This window comes from Apteryx rowi, unplaced genomic scaffold (genome assembly GCF_003343035.1).
Source record: "Apteryx rowi isolate R43461 unplaced genomic scaffold, aptRow1 scaffold_73, whole genome shotgun sequence".
Lineage (NCBI taxonomy): Eukaryota > Metazoa > Chordata > Aves > Apterygiformes > Apterygidae > Apteryx > Apteryx rowi.
The window spans coordinates 916655-933987 of record NW_020451016.1 but is presented as its reverse complement, the minus strand read 5'-3'; the positions used below and the strand labels follow the sequence as shown (position 1 = coordinate 933987).

The window sequence follows — 17333 nt, the reverse complement described above, 5'->3', positions numbered from 1 at the left end:
AGAAGAGATTTTCCCATGTTAATTGCAATTTAGAATATTTAATTTCTCAAACCAATTGCATACATTTTGGAAACATTCACAAATTTTCAAAGTTTTTAATAAATTTCATGTAGAGTGAGACATTTCTAGGTGGGAAAAAAAAATTTTTTTAGGTGTCTGAGAGACTGAGGAGACTGTTTTTCACTTGATTCAAATTTTGTTTCCAGGTGTTTAGAGTGTCATACAATTGTTGCCATTGCTGCTTTCCGAAAGTCCGATGTGTGCTGTGACTAGAGAAGTAAAACAAAATTGGAAGAGGATTACTAAATGTAATGCTTACCTAGTAATTCTTTTAGAGCATTACTTTACTATTGCACATAATAGGGGAATTTTCTCCATATAAAGGGCTGTATTTTACCAATTACAGAATTCTGTAGCCTTCCCAAATATTTAAAGCAACAGCAGTCATTAGTATTCTTGTCACTATTAGGTCATTAAATGAAATGTGCTGGAAAATAGGACTCTTTCATTAAATAAGCTAATCACATCCAGTCTGAGCTTTAATAAAATTATGATAAATAGSAACTATTTAACTACAGGCAACTGACAGGAACAATACCTTGCTTCTAGTTAAAATATTCTACAAATGTACATGAAATAATTAGAACATACTAAGTTCTGCAAAATGCTATGAAGAATTAAGTCTTACCTGACAACTACTTTTCTCTGTGTCTGATCTATTTTGCAGTATACCATCTTTGTCTTTACAGCTGCAAAAAAGCAATACTATTTTGAGCAATATTTTCAAGATGGGGGGGAAGTTATTAAATAGTATAAAACCTCTTTAAACTTTGATCAATACAAATATAAAAAACAATAGTTCACTTAGTGTTGTTTTGCTGTTGGTTTTGACAGTCTAGTAGGCAGAAAAGCAAAATGATGTAACAAGACAAAGGTCATGTATGACTCCTATTGTTTGTGCCAGTCTATTAAAGCAATATCCTGCACAGTTTTTATGAACTCCTCTCCCCTACAAATACATCCCATTTTAATGACAGCAAGCAAAAACAGGTGACAAATTAAACCTGCAAACAACTTATYAGTTCTGTAAAGAATTGTTTGAAATATAGTTCCTGTCACTGAAAACTGTTTAAAAGTCAACAGTTGAGCACGTCTTTAAAGTTTTACAGCTATATCTTAAGAACAAATACAGCAATGCAAATAAGATTTTTTTCTTAATACTTAACACAAGCTTAGAAGACTAAAAGGTATAGTTCATTAGTATTGTGCAAAATATGTTACTACAGTTCTTACCATCAATAACAAATGCCTCTACATCATCAGCTCCAATCTGAAGTTCCTGTTGCATTGTGTCAAATGATATTTCTTTATTTTCTACAGCCATTCCCATGAAAGTAAGTAGCCTCATTTTTGCCATATTCTGTTCGTGCAACAAGCCTGTGTGAAAGTGTTGATCATTTATGGATATGAATTATAATTTAATAAGTCTAAACCATTTTCCATATTTTTCCTATATATACTTCCTAATAATCTAAAATGTATTTCATATTTAGAAATTAGTCCATCTGGCTTTATCAACTTGAGGTAAGCCATTCTTATTCCTGCATCTTCCTTGTGTTTTGCTCAAATGTTTAGTTTATTCATGAATTCTTCAAGACACTTTAACTTTCACTGACAAATGTATCTTAAAAAAAAAACAACCCGAAAAACAAAAAACTCAAGACCAGAGATTTTGTTAAACCAGTAAAAGCATCATCTTAACAGAGTTTAGGTGTTTCCAATCACTTACAGCTGTAATACCTTGTGAGGGGGCAAGTAGGGTTTTTTTTTTTTTTTTTCATCAGGAAGAATAGCAATGCAACAAAAATTGGAAAACAAGTGACTGGTGATGTCAAAGCCTTTCTGCTACCTCACCACTCATTTTTGTTTGGTTGCTTGAAAACAAACATGTCTCAATAATCCTTCAGCAACGTAAGATTTTTCTTCCTCCAAGCCCATCCATTTCTGACACTGAATAAATGTTTGCACCACAGCACAAAAGCATTATGCATCACATGTATGCTTAGAGCATCCAATGTGGCAAGAAAGTGCTCTTCCACAATACAAGAAGAGAGATTAAAACTTATGTTAGATCTTTCATGTGATGGTATGATTGGCAACACAAGGAACTGAACCAAGGGGCTTGCACATCTAAATCACATATTTTCCTAAAAAAAAAAAAAAAGTCTAGGCGAACAAAGTAAGACATTTGGAAGAGCCAAAGCACTTCTTAATCAAGTTCTGTGAGGTACAAACTAAGATTCACAGGAAACTTCATTAAAATGAATGCCAATCATTTTGTTTTGGAATGACATTATGAACATTCACATTGCTTCAGTAAATATTTAAGTTTGGAATTTATAACATCCATACACTAATAGGAAAGCACATTAGTGCAGGACATCATGTTGTGTTAATTAGCCATAATTATGATGCAGGTTTTCTATTTGGCACTGATTCAACAAAAATGTGATCATCATAACTCATATGAATGAGGAGCACCAGCAACTATACCTAACTGGGTTTAATGGAAATCTACAAGCATAAAAAAAAAAAAAAAAAAAAAAAAAAAAAAAAAAAAAAAAAAAAAAATCAATTAGCACACATTAACCCTAATTAACAAATGCAAATGAGATGCTGATTAACTTTCTGAAAAAGACTGCTGATAATACCAGATTAAATGTGGACATGTTAGGGCGATTCAGTTGACACAGATAATGCTACTGCTGGCCTAAGTTGTCAGCATTAATAAAACAACAAATTGTAACAAACTGATGCCACCTGTAGGAGCCTTCACTGCACAGCTTTATAGACTGATTTTTAATTGGTCTTGATCCAGAACAGGTTAGAATTAAAGCTGATGCTGTACTGTCACTGAAATTCCATTATTAATGTCCATTATTTTAAAGCCTGATACTTGCCAAGAAATTGTTATTAAAAAAATCTTTAGCACATGGTTAAAAAAATTTTTAATTTTAGAAAATACAGCATAGTATTTTGAATATTTTCTGAATGCCTCAGTATCACTACCTTGGCCACTGCACAAAGGCATTCAGAATTTTCTGAGTACACCAGAAAGCAAGTGAGAAATAAGATAACTAGAAATAAGACTGTCTTTTAAGACACTATTGCACAGGTAATAAAGGGTTTTACTAAGCTTAAGCCTATACTGGATATATTGAAAACATGTACACTACATATTAACCATGCTAAGCACAGATACAGGAAGGCAAAGCAAGAACAATCCTGACTTCATTGCAAGTAAGATATATAATGAATACTATGTATTTGCATAATTAATCTTCCATAAATTTATTCAAACATAAGCATAACTGCATTTTCAACAAATAAGCTACTTCAATGCATAAAAACAATCAAAATATGAGAAACACTTTCCCCTAATAAAGAAAAGCATATTATGTCTACAGAAGTAGTATTCAAATAAATAAGACAAAAGCTATGTTTATCCTCTATACACATTTACAAACTACTGAAACCTTGATGTTAATTTTATCCACAAAAAAAACCATACTGAAATTTCCACCATTTTAATACCCAAAGTGCTAGCTTTGAGGGTAATTATTCTCAGAATTATACAACACTTCATTAAACAAAATGGTGCATGCGTTAAAACGCTGCACTGAACTCTGTTTTGTTTTAATAAAACTATGGCTTCAGCTAGTGTTCAAGTGTCATTTCAAAATCAAAGTTATAAAAAAAAATCTGATTTTTATGGAAACATTTATTCATTACCAATATGTCAAAGCCTTAATGCAGTAATAAAAAAATCTGCATCATTGAGCAATTTCTGCATTGTCACTGACCCCTGTCCTAAAAAGCTGCAATATAAAAAACGTAATTTTAATGCATGCAATAGCTTATGAACCAGTGCTCCTTTGAAACAGTCAATTACACATCAACGGGGGAGTGTCAAAGTGTTAATTACTACTCCTTTTTTCCAGAGTGTGTAAATAAAGAGGGTGCTGACATTAACATTCCATCACATTGCTTCATGTGATGAAACAAATTAACTGGGACAGAATGTGGCTTGCTAGGTCTAACGCATCAGCACTCACGCGCTCTCACACACACAGACACACACGCACAAAATGCATGTTTCATCTTACTGTTTTACATCCACACTGAAAGAACTATTTAGTAAATTTTAAGCATGTAAGCAATACAGGGATCCCCTTCTCTTTGCATCATGATTAAATTAGTGCTCATTAAAATACCGAGCTGGAAACGTTCTTCTGTGAATACTGAGACTAGACAGCAGGCATGGCGATACCCTCCAGTTATGTTGCGCACAACTGACAAGCAGCTGCATTTAACAGAAGCCGGTCGGGGCATAGTGGAAGACATAGCTGCTGAGGGAGGGATGCAAAAAAAGAAAAAACTGTGGATGCTTAGACATATGCTGCAGTAGCTCTTCCTTAAAATTCCATAGGCAAAGCATTCTTGTTCCTGAATAACTTAATTTTCGAAGTATCTTATAACTAAACTAGAAAAAAGTGATTATTTAAAATAAGACAGCTAAGTTATTTTCCATTTATTACCTAAGACAACTGACAGGCTAAATTCCATAGACGTCATGAACCTATCCCTAAATCACTCTCACTTAAAACAATACGTTTACCTTCAGGGCGTTTGCAATAGGAAGCTACACTTTACATCAGGAGTGTATATCAACTACTAATAACTATGGCTATGAAAAATATGTCAAATATGGGTGAATTCTCTGGTAGTACCTAACGCCTGCCTTTTCACATACAAAGTTAAAGCACAGTAAATGCATTAGAAAATGATGTGGCAGGAAACTACCTGTTTAGGAGAAGTATTTGCTGCTACAAAGTTATCAGTCATAAAAAAGAAAAGAAGAGAAAAAGAAAAAAAGAGCTTAATACAAGCTGCTGTCTTACTCAATAAAGTTGTGGTCTCTGATCTGGCCTAGCATATCAATGTGTTACACTCCCCGCAAAAAAGGTATAAGCCCAAAGAAGAATGGGAGAAAAACACAAACCCTCTTCCAACTCCCAAAACACCTTGTTCTAGCAGAACAAACCATTCTTAGATGGTCCATTTACCATCTATAGAGTTTGTAGACTCCAAACTCTAATCTATAGTCAAAAAAATCCTATTCAGATCTTTGGGTTCAAAATATAGGTTCAAACCGAAGCACTTCTGAGGTTCCATATCTTAAGCCATGTAAATAGTGAGAAAGGTAATCATTTAAAAACTTACCAAGGGAGTCAATGAAGTCTTTATTGTTCTGATAAAACTTGACATAGGATGCTAGTTTAGCACTTACAAAAATTGTCAAAAGCTAGAAGAAGAAAAATCTCAAATATAAGAACAGTTTAAACTTTTTCCACATTTTCCTTCCTGCAGGCTGGACAAATACATAACACCACTCTTAGTATGGAACAGAAAAATAAAACAAACCATTAATAGTTAAAATTCTGTCTTCTGTCAATAGCTCAGGGCAATCTGTGTTGAGCTTCCTTCCTTTTCTCTGACCTGACAGGCAGTTTTGTCTAAATGCAAGGGAGGGCATGACTTCTCACTCAGATTTTCTAAAGTTTCTGAAGGGGAACATTCTATTATCTAGTCACCTTGAATTTTACATTTAACTCTTTTTTTTCTTTTAATTCTAAAAGCATTAAAAAAATAATACATTGAAGCTCCATATTACTGACATAGGTCACTATTCTAATGATTTTCAAAAGGCACTAACAAAGAAAAAACAACGCACTCTACAGATCTCAAACTGTTCTGCCAAAATAATTTACTTACATCATGAATAAGTTCTCCTTCCAAAAATTTGACTGGTTTTAAGGCAAGAAGATGATCAAAGAGAAAAGTATTTGGATCCTTCAACGCTCGTACAATACATCTAATTGGAAAAGGAAAATACTTATTTTTACAGCAACACACATTTTCATGAGTAAATATAACTATTTGTTGTTCTTTGCTTTCTAGGAAATATCTAAGCCTTTCAACTATTCTTAAACATAAGGCATGTCACAGTACAAATAATTTTAAACTTTGTTTTACAGATGGAAAAAAAAAACAAGGAACAAGAAAGCTGCAAGTAATTTGTCCAATATCACAAATGAAATTTGCCAGGTAGTAAGACTACAGATCAGAGGTCTCAATCTATTGTTTCCGTCTATGCATTTATTTCCAGCCCAGCCTTCATTCCTAGAGGTATTTTTACTGTCCTCCTAAAGTTTCATAGAATTAAGTTGTTTAGGAAGATTAATTGTACTTGAATATGTGACACAAAACAGAAAATCCCAGTACCAAACAACTGCAGGACCTACAATTTATCAGTCACAGCTCCAGACTATAAATAGTCCGCAAGTGTTTCTAGAACTCTAGTTGAAAGCTTTTGTTCAGYGGCACATTAGAAGATTGTGAGCGCTACACTAGCACACATGGCCTACACTGTGACCCCTACCACATAACATACACCTGGAAGAACCTACAGTCTGCGTAGACGCAGCAATGTGATAAACCCTATGTAAACATTTTCTTTCAGATGTAAAAAAGCCCCAGATTGCTGTAGTTTAGTCACTGAAATTTTCATTTATTCACAGACACTTTAATTTTCAAAATAAGTCATCCCCATTTTCCTGCATGCTCCAGTATAAACAAGTCCCTGTACGCACCCAGCAGAACTAGATGATTTATTAAAATCTTATTCCCAAGAAGAATCATGGTAGGCAGAATATGAAAACGCAGCTTTTACTCATCTTGGTCAATGGGAAAAATATCCTGTTAAGAATCAGTTTTACTAGCTTATCCACCAAGAGATTTTATTTCTGCGCAGTTCATATCTCTCATTACTTGCTGTATAATTACACTAGAAAGTGCTATTTGAAAAGAACACTTAAAGTTTGAGAATCACCACCACCAMCAACAAAAAAAAATCAGTTAAAATCTGAAAYAAAGGATGCTAATGCAATTTTTGATTACACAGTTGATGTAAACAATCTTGCCCAAGGCTGATCTCTCTCAGCAGTAAGCAGAAATATGCCTGTGCACTTGCACAGTGCAGTAACTCTGACTGCCTAGAAACAACCAAACCTGCTGTGGATTGTACAGATAAACTCTTGCTCAACTAGCCATGCTACAGAAAGAGGGCCATGGCAGAGGGCCCTTGCCAGCCAGGCCATTCAGTATCTTTAATGGTAAGGCGATCTACATAATTTAACAATTTAGTAAAAGCTACTTTTAAAGAAATCCAAGAAGTCAGCATTACCTGTGAGCATCAACTCTAGCCTGGGAAGCATTGTCCTCTGTGTAACTTCCCAATAGTTCCACCATTACTTTTGCTGCAGTGTCGCTATATAGGAAAAACAAAGTTACCTCAGGATTGTTGAAAAAAATAGTTCAAAAAAAAGACACTCAAATATTTAAATAATTCCCTTACCATGTTATAAGTCAAATTAAATTATACTTGAAAAGATGTAGATGATCCATTTTAATTCTAGTGGAGAGAACAAATTAGATGGATGTATCCTTTCAATTCTGGTTTTACAAAATGTTTATCTTCGCCCTTCATTTCATTCTCTTAAATTGATAAATTACCTGCTGGTTATGGAAAAAGCTTTCTGGGCTAGGAACAGCTTTATATGGTTCACTAGAACACTCTTATGCACATCTGGATTTAATCATTGCAGAATAAGTAGTACTGCAAAGTTTATTTCAAATGCAAAATGGCATATCTTAAAGAACATTTATGGTCAGAAAAGTGACTGTATAAAAGCTGCCTTTTCTTCCTTCGCGGATTCTCTCTTCAAGTATTCAGAATGCAAGCTGCTCCTTTTTCTGATGAAGTTATGCAGGCAGGAATTAGATTGGCTTAGGCTGCTCTAAAGCAAGCAGCCCTAAACATTGGTTTGTCAAGATAGTGCTTAGAAAAGCAAACTGAGTAAACCTACAGCCTTGTCTACCCAGATGACTGACAACAGCTCATTAATGTCACTGCAAAGAAGCTCTGAGAGAGTTACTGAGCCATTTTAACCGATTTTATTTTTACGTAGTTCTCACTACTAGTAAAACTAGTAAGGCCAGCAATCGTTGATAATTTTTACAAAATTTTCAGCAAAAAAGTGCATCAAATATGCTGCATGTATACATACAAAAATCCATTTTCCATTTCTCATGGAATTCTTGTTATCTATTAAAATACAAGGCTGTGATAGTTCTTCCACACAGACAATAGATTTTTCTTTAACAGCTCAAGTTTCCTGAACAGCTCACTAAGGTCTGGAGAACATTCCCAGCCTCTGAGTTTGATCAGTCTTGTATTGTCTTTCTAAAGTCTACCAAAGTCCTTGCTGATACTATCTTAACACTTGCTCTGGACAAGGTGTGTGCGTGGGGGTGAAGACAGGACCAAAAGGGAATGATGACAGCATGAACATGCTTTGCAGGAAATTTCCCATACGCATGCACAGAAGAGCAGCCACTTTCCTACTTTTTGGCACATGTACTTGGGGTTCCCTGTACAAAAAGATGTAGGCACAAAGGCTGGTTACTACTCTCCACAGTACTGTGAGTTATAAAGAAGAACTAAACTACTCCTTCAAAGTGACTCAATTCCAGACAAGCAGATTTTTCCATGTGATCTGACAGACCCGAAAACTTTTCCTTAAATGGAAGAAATAGATAAGAATAAAGTGTCAAATTAACTAAAATTAAAGACATAAATTGCACAGGGAAGGAACTAGACCACACAACATTCCCAGTAGGTACTGTGCTTTGTATGGGTTTAACCCATAGCAGCACAGGTCAGAATGGTTTTTATAGTACATCAGCATCATCTTTGTATGGGTATTTATTTTAAATCTTGTAATACTACTATTTTACACGCTTCTCTATAAGACGCTGTTTTATGCTCCTACAGAATTTACCAAAAGTCACAGATGTGCAGGACAAACGACAGGACAACATGGGAAGCAAGCAATATCATATATAATCTGGATGTACACTGAGTGGAAAAAGAGTTTGTGCCCAAGGCCTGTATATGCAGGGGAATTTTCTATAGGCCCCAACCATTGTTCCAGAATTGTGTTCAATGATGTACACTTGCAGGAAAAAAAAAAGTTGTTTTAAGATTCTAGCACCAAAGAGGTCAACTTCTTTTGTCATGCCAATTGATACAGAGCTATCAGTTCTTCTACACACCAGTAATACTGAAATATAACAAACGTAGACAGCTTTACATATGCAAGAACTATTTGCAGGTATATCAGTCTATGATAAAGCCTTTTGCACTGGTGAAATCTTATCAACACTAGATGTTCTAGTGAAGACAAGGAATTAGTTTAATACAGGACTTAAAACATTCAAACAAACAGGCTCAGCTGGTGTGGTATTCAACCAAAGCAAGTGTTTGTGTTTAATATAAACTTTCAGTAGTTGTTCTCATACGTATGTTTCAGAACTGTTACAGATTTCCAGAACTTTTCTTTTCCCTCCCCACCCTTTTCCCTTAGAAGTGAGAATTAAAAACTATGCATTTCACTCATTTTAAATGATATTTGCAATTCCCCCCCCCCTTTTTTGAAGGGTGAGAGAAGTGGAAACTTTCACTTGTATTTCTAAGAAACTTCAAAATGCTACAAAAGAATTACTCCCAAACTCTGTGCCCAATTCTTGTGAGCCTCAGAAAATATGACAGGCATTTTCACCTTATTCATTCTATTCAGTGTCAGACTACCGTTATAAATTAAGGTGCTTAAAGCAGTAATACATGTCAACATGTTACCAAAGCTCATTGCTAAATGTGTATCTCACCTAAGTTGTAAATGTGAACATTTTTCTAGCAAGATGGCTTCCATAAGTACTTTTGGCTGCACTTGCCAATCTAGATGTGTAACTTGATAAAAAGTCAGTGAGAATGGAAGGGTGATGGTAGAGAATGTGAAGAAAAAAATATGGAGTATTCAGAGACTTAAGATGTTGGAATCAAGTCCCTCTACATTAAATGATATTAAATTAAAATTAAATGAAATTAATCATTTTGCAAGTGTCTGATGTGCTGAGCTTTTTGCTACAGATATTAATAACCAGACTTGCCAGATTTGTTTGAATGCAAACTTGGGCAGGACTAATCCCACTCTGAGTCCTGCCAAGCCAATGGCAGAGACACAGCTGTAAGCTGGATCAGGCTGGAGCCTGGCATGACATCCAAGGCCTCACAGCAGCACACAACTCTCTGGTAGCAACAAGCCATGCATACCTGTAGAACTTCACCTATAACTGGAAAAGAAAACAGGTTGTGTTACCTTGCAGTTTCATACCAACACAGCTAGAAATAATGCTGAATATTAAAGCAGCTGAGGCACAAAACTCTACTGCAGAGCGTTTATATTAAGAAGCACAAGCAACAGAGAAAGTAACTATTCTCCTGCAAAGTTCAGCTACCAAATACAGTTCTCAGAAATAAGCCACCAGTGGCCATCTGTTTTCCAGCCACAATCACCAATTTTTCTTCAGCTGAACATGGGAAAGATAATATTCTTTCTTCAAAGAGAGCAAGATTATTTTAATCATCAGGAAGAGGAAGCCTCAACCAGAAAGTGACTGGAGAAGAGCTGATAAAACAAGGTTTCATTTATCAGTGTAGGAAAAGGAGCACAATACCTAGTATCTAGGTGATCTGCTTTTCATGAGCTACCAACCTGTTCACTGCSAAGTTATCCGTTGGGGAAAGTCTATTATCTCTGGAAATCAATCTCTTCTGCCACACAGAGTGAAGTTAAAACATCAAAAAAACCCACAATTCCTTTAAACAATGTATTCTTTTTCCTTGATTATAAATTGACATGGTAACTGAAGTATGATTTTTATTCTATAGTTTTCATTTCCCACTCATCTTCCCATACTGTTAGATCTAGCAAAATTCCTGAGTGCAAAAGCTGGAATGCTGCTGTGAGTTTCCCATACTATTGCAAATAGTGCCCACTGATCCAGGAGAGTGAACCAGGTCAAAAGTGCTAGGGCCATCCCTTGTTTTCTTTCCTGCACAGGAGTGTAAGCGCTCTGAAAAATTGCTCCCTTCACTGCAAAGCTTGCTGCAACAGATGGTAAGGACACTGAGTGCACGAGTAATATTTACAGAGTTCGTGAAAGTTTTTAAATGCCTAATGTAAAAACTTCACCTATTACTAGTAAGTAAAAAAATGTAATTTTTTTTAACTCCAGATGCTAACTGCTAAGTGACCTTAGTAACAAAGCAAAGCATCCAGCACTGCACTAATAACAAAAATTGGAAGTTTAATCCATAGATTTGATAACAAGACTAGTTAAAGAAAGAGCTATTAAGTGTGAAAATTAAGATAACTAAAAGCTCTTTAGAAATCACCAGGATGAGAAGTGTTTAAAGAGTAGGAGCATTACAGTGTATGAGCGTAATATTTCTGAAACAAAGTAAGCACTGTGTTATGTACAAGATCCGATTAACATTCCTGAAATGATTTTGACCACCCAAAAGCTGTTACAGAGTACTATCAATGCAAAACCATTTTAATGTTAACAACAGAACTAATAATTTCTAGTAATGTAGCTCACAGTGTAACTACTCTTTGTTACTCCACCAGGATTAATCATCCCTAAATTGCGATGAGTTAAAAATGATCCTGCTTAGCTGACACAGCATTTCCAGKGTAGAGCTTATTCTGGCCCAGTGAAACTAACTCTCCTGCCAGAAGAAACTCTCCTCCTACAATGACATCTCCACACTTGCCCCCCACCCCCAACCCCCTCCTTTTTTTTTGGCAAGGTCACCCACCCCAAGGTCACCACAAAGTTACACAAACGCTTGTACCAGCACAAACATGGGGACAGGAACCCGCAGCTGGAGGCGACAGGATGGGGATACAGGGCAGAACTGCTTCCTTCTGCAGCAATGCAAGGTTATGCAAAYGCAGAGAACACGAGTGCAGGTCTGCCACCAGCGTAAGGCAGCAGTGCAGAGCTCCTCTCCATGCCACCTCAGTGGCTGATGCTGCTTCACTTAGAAAACTAACTCAGAAAACAGACTGAAGGGAGAGGTGCAGCAGATACACATTTGCAGAGCAAACTACAGCAGTAGCAATTTAGGTAGATTGAAACTGTTGTGGAACCACATGCTGAAACCACTGCGGAAACCTAGCCCATCTCAACAGCCCTGGCCGATGCAGTCAATATAACATATCACTATCACATATTTAAGATAAATTGATCGCAGTTCTCAGTTAAGGCTTACATTAATTTACAAGCACATTACATACGGGAGTACTTTACATGCCAGAGGACTGGTCTGCCAAGTTTGTTAGATCAAAGATACCTCTTATGATCCAGGATAATATTTTAAAATGGCTAAGCAGGTACTCTGTAGACATTAATTTCCATGATCAGTGGAAAGCTTTGCCTTAGAGGTAATGTTTATATAAAAAGACTGATTCTATTAACTGTGATTGATAAGCCTCCCAGCATCATTAAATAAGAGCTAGCACTACCATGCACTAAAATGTCAAAAGTGCAATTAAATAATAAACTTGGCTTAATGCTACAATGCTTGAAGGTTAATATTTACAGAAAGGAATAGTTTTATTAGTTACAAGCCACAGGGCTCTCAAAAATTCACTGTTAACTTTAATATTCTTGCAGACGGTGGAGAAACTTGAGAAAAAATCCAGGTGCATTTGGATTGAATTAACAGTACAAATTAAGTTAGAAAGGGCTGTGATAATTATTTCCCCTACAAATCACTTAGAATACATCTATTTAAAATAAAGGTATCTATTATCTGTTATTTGTCCTTGTGTACCTCTTTTTGCAGTCCACTAGGACATCATACAGCAATCTCAGAAGAGTATGCTTTTTCTCTGTGCTGAGATTCCAATCAGAAATCCATTTTCGGACCTATGTAGAATATAAGTGAAAGAGAAGCATTGGAAAAAGCTAAAATATAACTGATAATATTTCTCATTTTCTCTCAGGCAGAAAAGAATTCAAAAGATCTTTCACAGGGATTGTTCCTTGGGGTCTTCTGACTACCAGGCCCCGCATGCAGAACCTGGAAGTTCTCCCATGAGAAGCCAAAACTCTGTGCTCTCCATGTACTTCCTAAATAAGGACAGGTGGTCCCAAGACTCTGATTCCAGAGCAAGAGGCAAAAACTTGATGCCCCATTCCTGATCAAAGCTTCTCCCTTTCACTACTATCACATGAATCAAACAGATACATCTAACTTTGCTTGACATTAGAGACAGAAGATAAACAGCAGTTTAATTTAGATTCTGTAGAAAGACCTTTATAAGAGAAGCAGTTTTGTATTCTGTGGTTTTGGTTTTTTTTTATTTCACTAGGCTCTGGCAATTTATAACAAGGAGAGACAGTCTGCATCAACTCTGACTAATAGTCAGGGAAATGCAACACGGTTAATATGAAGGCCGTAACTTGAAGCATCACATAAATTACCTGGTCAAGTTCAGTTGGAATGTACTGGATGGCACCACAAGATGAGGCCACTTTAAGAAGGCTGCAGTACACTGTGTATCTCACAGGAGTATTCTTATCCATACCATGGAAGAGATTGCTCAGTCTAAACCACAAGCAACAAACAACTAAGTTAAGGAGGTGTAGCAAAACTTTATCGGAGCGCGTATAAATAAGTGTTTCCATTAAGAAGTGTGCTAGTACAAACAAACCACTTTCATTAGTGCCATCTTGAGTCCCTGATGAATTGTAACAGCTTCCAGTTTTACAACAGCAGAGAAATTGAGAACTATGCATTTTAACTTTAAGTTCATAATACCTGAGCAAAGAAAGTATATTGATGCTTCTATTTCATGATGGGGAAAAAAAGARGGTAAAAGAAAAAGACAAAGCATGCTTTATGCAACAGACACACAAATCCTTGATAGGCACCCCATACTTTGATTTATGAAAGACACAGAAGATCTCCTTAAAGGAAGGACTATTTTATAAGATACCTTGTCCTTACTTTTCCCTGTACAATACTTACAGCTGCAGTCTAAGAGACGGGCGCTCTCCTTCCCGAAATTTTACTAATTTCTCACACAGGCTTTCAATCAGTGCTTCTTGTTTGTCAGGCTCCAGGATAAGAAGCAAAGAAACTACACTGTTCATTACACTCTCAACATCTGCACAAAACAAAACATGCAGCTTTTTAAAATTGCAAACAATCATCATCAGTAACTATTTAATGCTGAAGAATCACTTCTGCTACGAATGCTTATACATATAGAATGTCTTGCTGATACAAAATATGTATAATGACACTGAGCATCACACAAGACAGCAATAAGCTTTGCTACTATTTTATGCTGATTTGCTTACAATAAGAGGCAAAATAAAAAAAACATAAATGCTCATTCTTAGACGAACCCTGCATTCTTTTAAACATGTTATTTCTACAAGCATTTATTTTATATGTAAAACTTCTAAATGGGTCTTTATTACTGAAACAGAACAGAGGAGGCACAGAAAGATCAGTTAAGGCTACCACAGTATCATCAGCATCATTAAAACATATTAATGTAGTTTCTAATGACCTATTCTCCTAACTCCAGAAGAAGTTACCGACTACCAAAAATTCTAACGTTTTCAAACAATATAATCAATTAATGTTTAGGTCCTAAAACATCTCATTACAGATGTCTACAGTCTTAATTTTTGTTGCTATCTGATCAGCTGCACCACAGACATGAATTGGCTGTAGAGTCTTTCTTTATCATAAAAATTTTTGTGGAAAAGACTTGTTTTATATACAACTCACTATACCCTCATAGTGAGCACAGTCCAGCTTTATTTCCAACTTCTTCAAAAGTCACTGGACGTTTAGAGAAGACAGGGGCAGAGTACAGGCATATTTTACATGGCAGTGCTGGAAATGCGTTTTTCCAGTTTTAAAAAGATGCACCTTTTTTAACACATACAAGCCATGGAACATACCTCTAAATTCTGTCAACAGTTAGTTATCTGAAAGCATCAATGGTGGCAATACGTTTAGTACAACTGACAAAGATGCAAACCTTTGTCGTCCTCCTTCAGGCACACATCACAAGCTTCAATAATCTGTGCCAAGTCAACATGAAGTCCACCCTCAGAGTTCTCTTCAGAGATTTCAGCTCCTTTAGATTTCAAGTAAGCTCGAAGTTCTGCAGCCTTAAAAAAATAAAAATAAAAACAGTGAACAGCAAAGTCAGAAACATTAATTTCTTATGTGTTTCTTTCTGCAGTTATTCCTCTTTCCCCTGCTCCTCAGCCACATGAGCTCCGTTTCCCTCTACCACACTGTATCCTACAATGCTCCCTCTCTCACATTTTAATACATCACCTAAATATCACCTAAGTGTAAGATGCAGCGCATGCTACAGCTGGTTGGGCCAGTGACTGAATAAATCACATAACTTGGGTTTTCTCACAGTAGGAATGCACCACAACTGCTGGACAGAGGACTGCAACCCTAATAAGTTTTTGTGACAGGGATGTTTTCTTCTTAAAAATTTTTATCTTCAAGACTTCTACTCCCTTTGACAACTTAAGTTGAAATAATAAAACCATTTAGTCGTGTATTCTACAGAAAAGACAAAGGATATACACGGAACTACTTTAGAGGAGGCAGAACTTTTAGTCTTCACACAAGTTACAGGCAGTTTCCAATACCGATGACCTGCTTTATGTTGTTACGATTTTAACCTATAGTAAGAAGATACCTTTTCCACAGCGACAGGCCTAACTTCACAATCCATGGTTTCAAAAGCAGAACCGTAACTCTTCAGAGTCAACCTTTATAAGGCCATACAACTTTTGACATAAGAAACTCTGACCTGGATGCTATGGTGATGCAAGATGTAATTTACATCAAGTTCAATGTCAAGCCAACACAGTACCGTAAGACATAACTAAATGCTCTAGGATCCTTTGCTATCCTGAAGATGTTTCAGACTAACTACTTGAAGAGCATTTACTAGATACTGGAGCAAGCAAAAACCGGACTGAAGACTAATATTTCTGACACATGTTTCTGGTAGGCTTCAAATTATGTATGTAAAAGACATAAGGAATAACAAATGCTAAAATTCAAAGACAGTACAAGGCAATATCTCAAAGACAAAATTAATAATTTCCATTACTCTAATTTAAATATCAAGAAGCCCACAAAAACAAGAGGTGTAAATAATGTTCTAGCCGGTATCTGAACCGGCTTTCTTTTTCTAAAAAAGTAAAAAAGTACTGTCGAGGAGGGACAAAGACAAAATGTTAGTGAGGTAAAGGTGATTTTYAAAAATGAAATTGTGAACACACGTTTGCCTTTACTTTCACAGTTTCTAAAGCCTCCAGCAAATACTGCAAACACATTTGCGCAGAGCCGCGCTGGCTGCGGCACGAGCGCAACGGCTTTCGGCGAAGCCCCACTCGCAGCGCTCCGGGCCCGCCGAGGGCTGCAGGACCGGCCAGCGGAGGCCTGAGCGCTCCCGCCCGGGGCGGCTCCCACCGCCCCGCCGGGACTCGGAGCGCAGCCGCTTCCCCTTCCCCGAGGACCGGCGCAGGGGGCCGCACGCCGCCCCTCGCCCGCCATGCAGACCGGCGGCGAGGGACGCGCGGCCCGGCGGGCGCCAACGGCCGCGGCGCGAGCGCGGGGCCGGGAAGGACTCACGCCCCCCCCCCGCCAGCCGGCCGCCCGCCTCGTCCCAGCGAACCGGCGATCGCCCCCCGCCCCTCAGTCAGCCACGGCGGCCCGCCCGCGCGCGCGCGCGCGCCCTCCTTCCCGCCGCCCCTGGCCGCCGACCTGATCCTCCTCCGTGATGTCGATAAACGCCGGGACGCTCATGGCGGCGGAGACTCCCGCGGCCGGCCCGAGCACGCCGCCCGCACCGGAAAGGCCGAGCGGCTTCCGGTGCCACGCTGACGCCACTTCCTCTTCCCGAGAAGGGGCGGGGGGAGGGGCAGGCTGGCGCTGGCGCTGGCGCCCGTCCCTTTCTCCTCCTCCCCCCGCCTCGCGCCGTTGGGCGCGACCGTTGGCGCTGAGGCGGCGGAGCTGAAGGGCTTCTCCGTGTGCCCGGCCCCGAGCTCCGGCCGCCGCCCGGCAGCCGGCGGGCGAGTTAGTGCCCCTGGTCAGTGCTGGCCGCCTCAGGCGGGCGGGTACCCGGCCTGCAGCAGTCTGGCCCTAAAACTCCGCCTGTCCCGGGTGTCACCATGCTCCCGGAGCGGTCCCCCCCGGCCTGGCAGCCCGCAGCGGGCCCGTTACTGCCTGTGGGGTGCGCCTC

General features: G+C 38.2%; 1 protein-coding gene and 1 long non-coding RNA gene across 5 annotated transcripts; both read right to left on the bottom strand.

Moving 5' to 3' along the window:
* Window positions 1-18: 18 nt before the first annotated feature.
* Window positions 19-16964, bottom strand: EIF3M (eukaryotic translation initiation factor 3 subunit M). Of its 4 annotated transcripts, none has more exons than XM_026087687.1 (12): window positions 16856-16964; window positions 15096-15228; window positions 14066-14204; window positions 13519-13642; window positions 12866-12960; window positions 7307-7390; window positions 5836-5935; window positions 5284-5365; window positions 4275-4409; window positions 1294-1437; window positions 689-749; window positions 19-269 (listed from the first exon to the last, which is right to left on the bottom strand). In XM_026087687.1, the coding sequence occupies exons 1-12, from the start codon at window positions 16895-16897 to the stop codon at window positions 149-151; spliced, it is 1260 nt and encodes a 419-aa protein (XP_025943472.1). In that variant the 5' UTR covers window positions 16898-16964; the 3' UTR covers window positions 19-148. The 4 variants fall into 4 exon arrangements, with proteins under 4 accessions (XP_025943472.1, XP_025943474.1, XP_025943475.1 ...); XM_026087689.1 differs by having other exon boundaries at window positions 4275-4406; XM_026087690.1 differs by lacking the exon at window positions 4275-4409.
* On the bottom strand, window positions 7541-11822 carry LOC112976438. Its single transcript, XR_003257029.1, has 3 exons — window positions 10737-11822; window positions 10295-10314; window positions 7541-8553 (listed from the first exon to the last, which is right to left on the bottom strand). It is a non-coding gene; the product is annotated as an uncharacterized LOC112976438 (long non-coding RNA).
* Window positions 16965-17333: the final 369 nt, after the last annotated feature.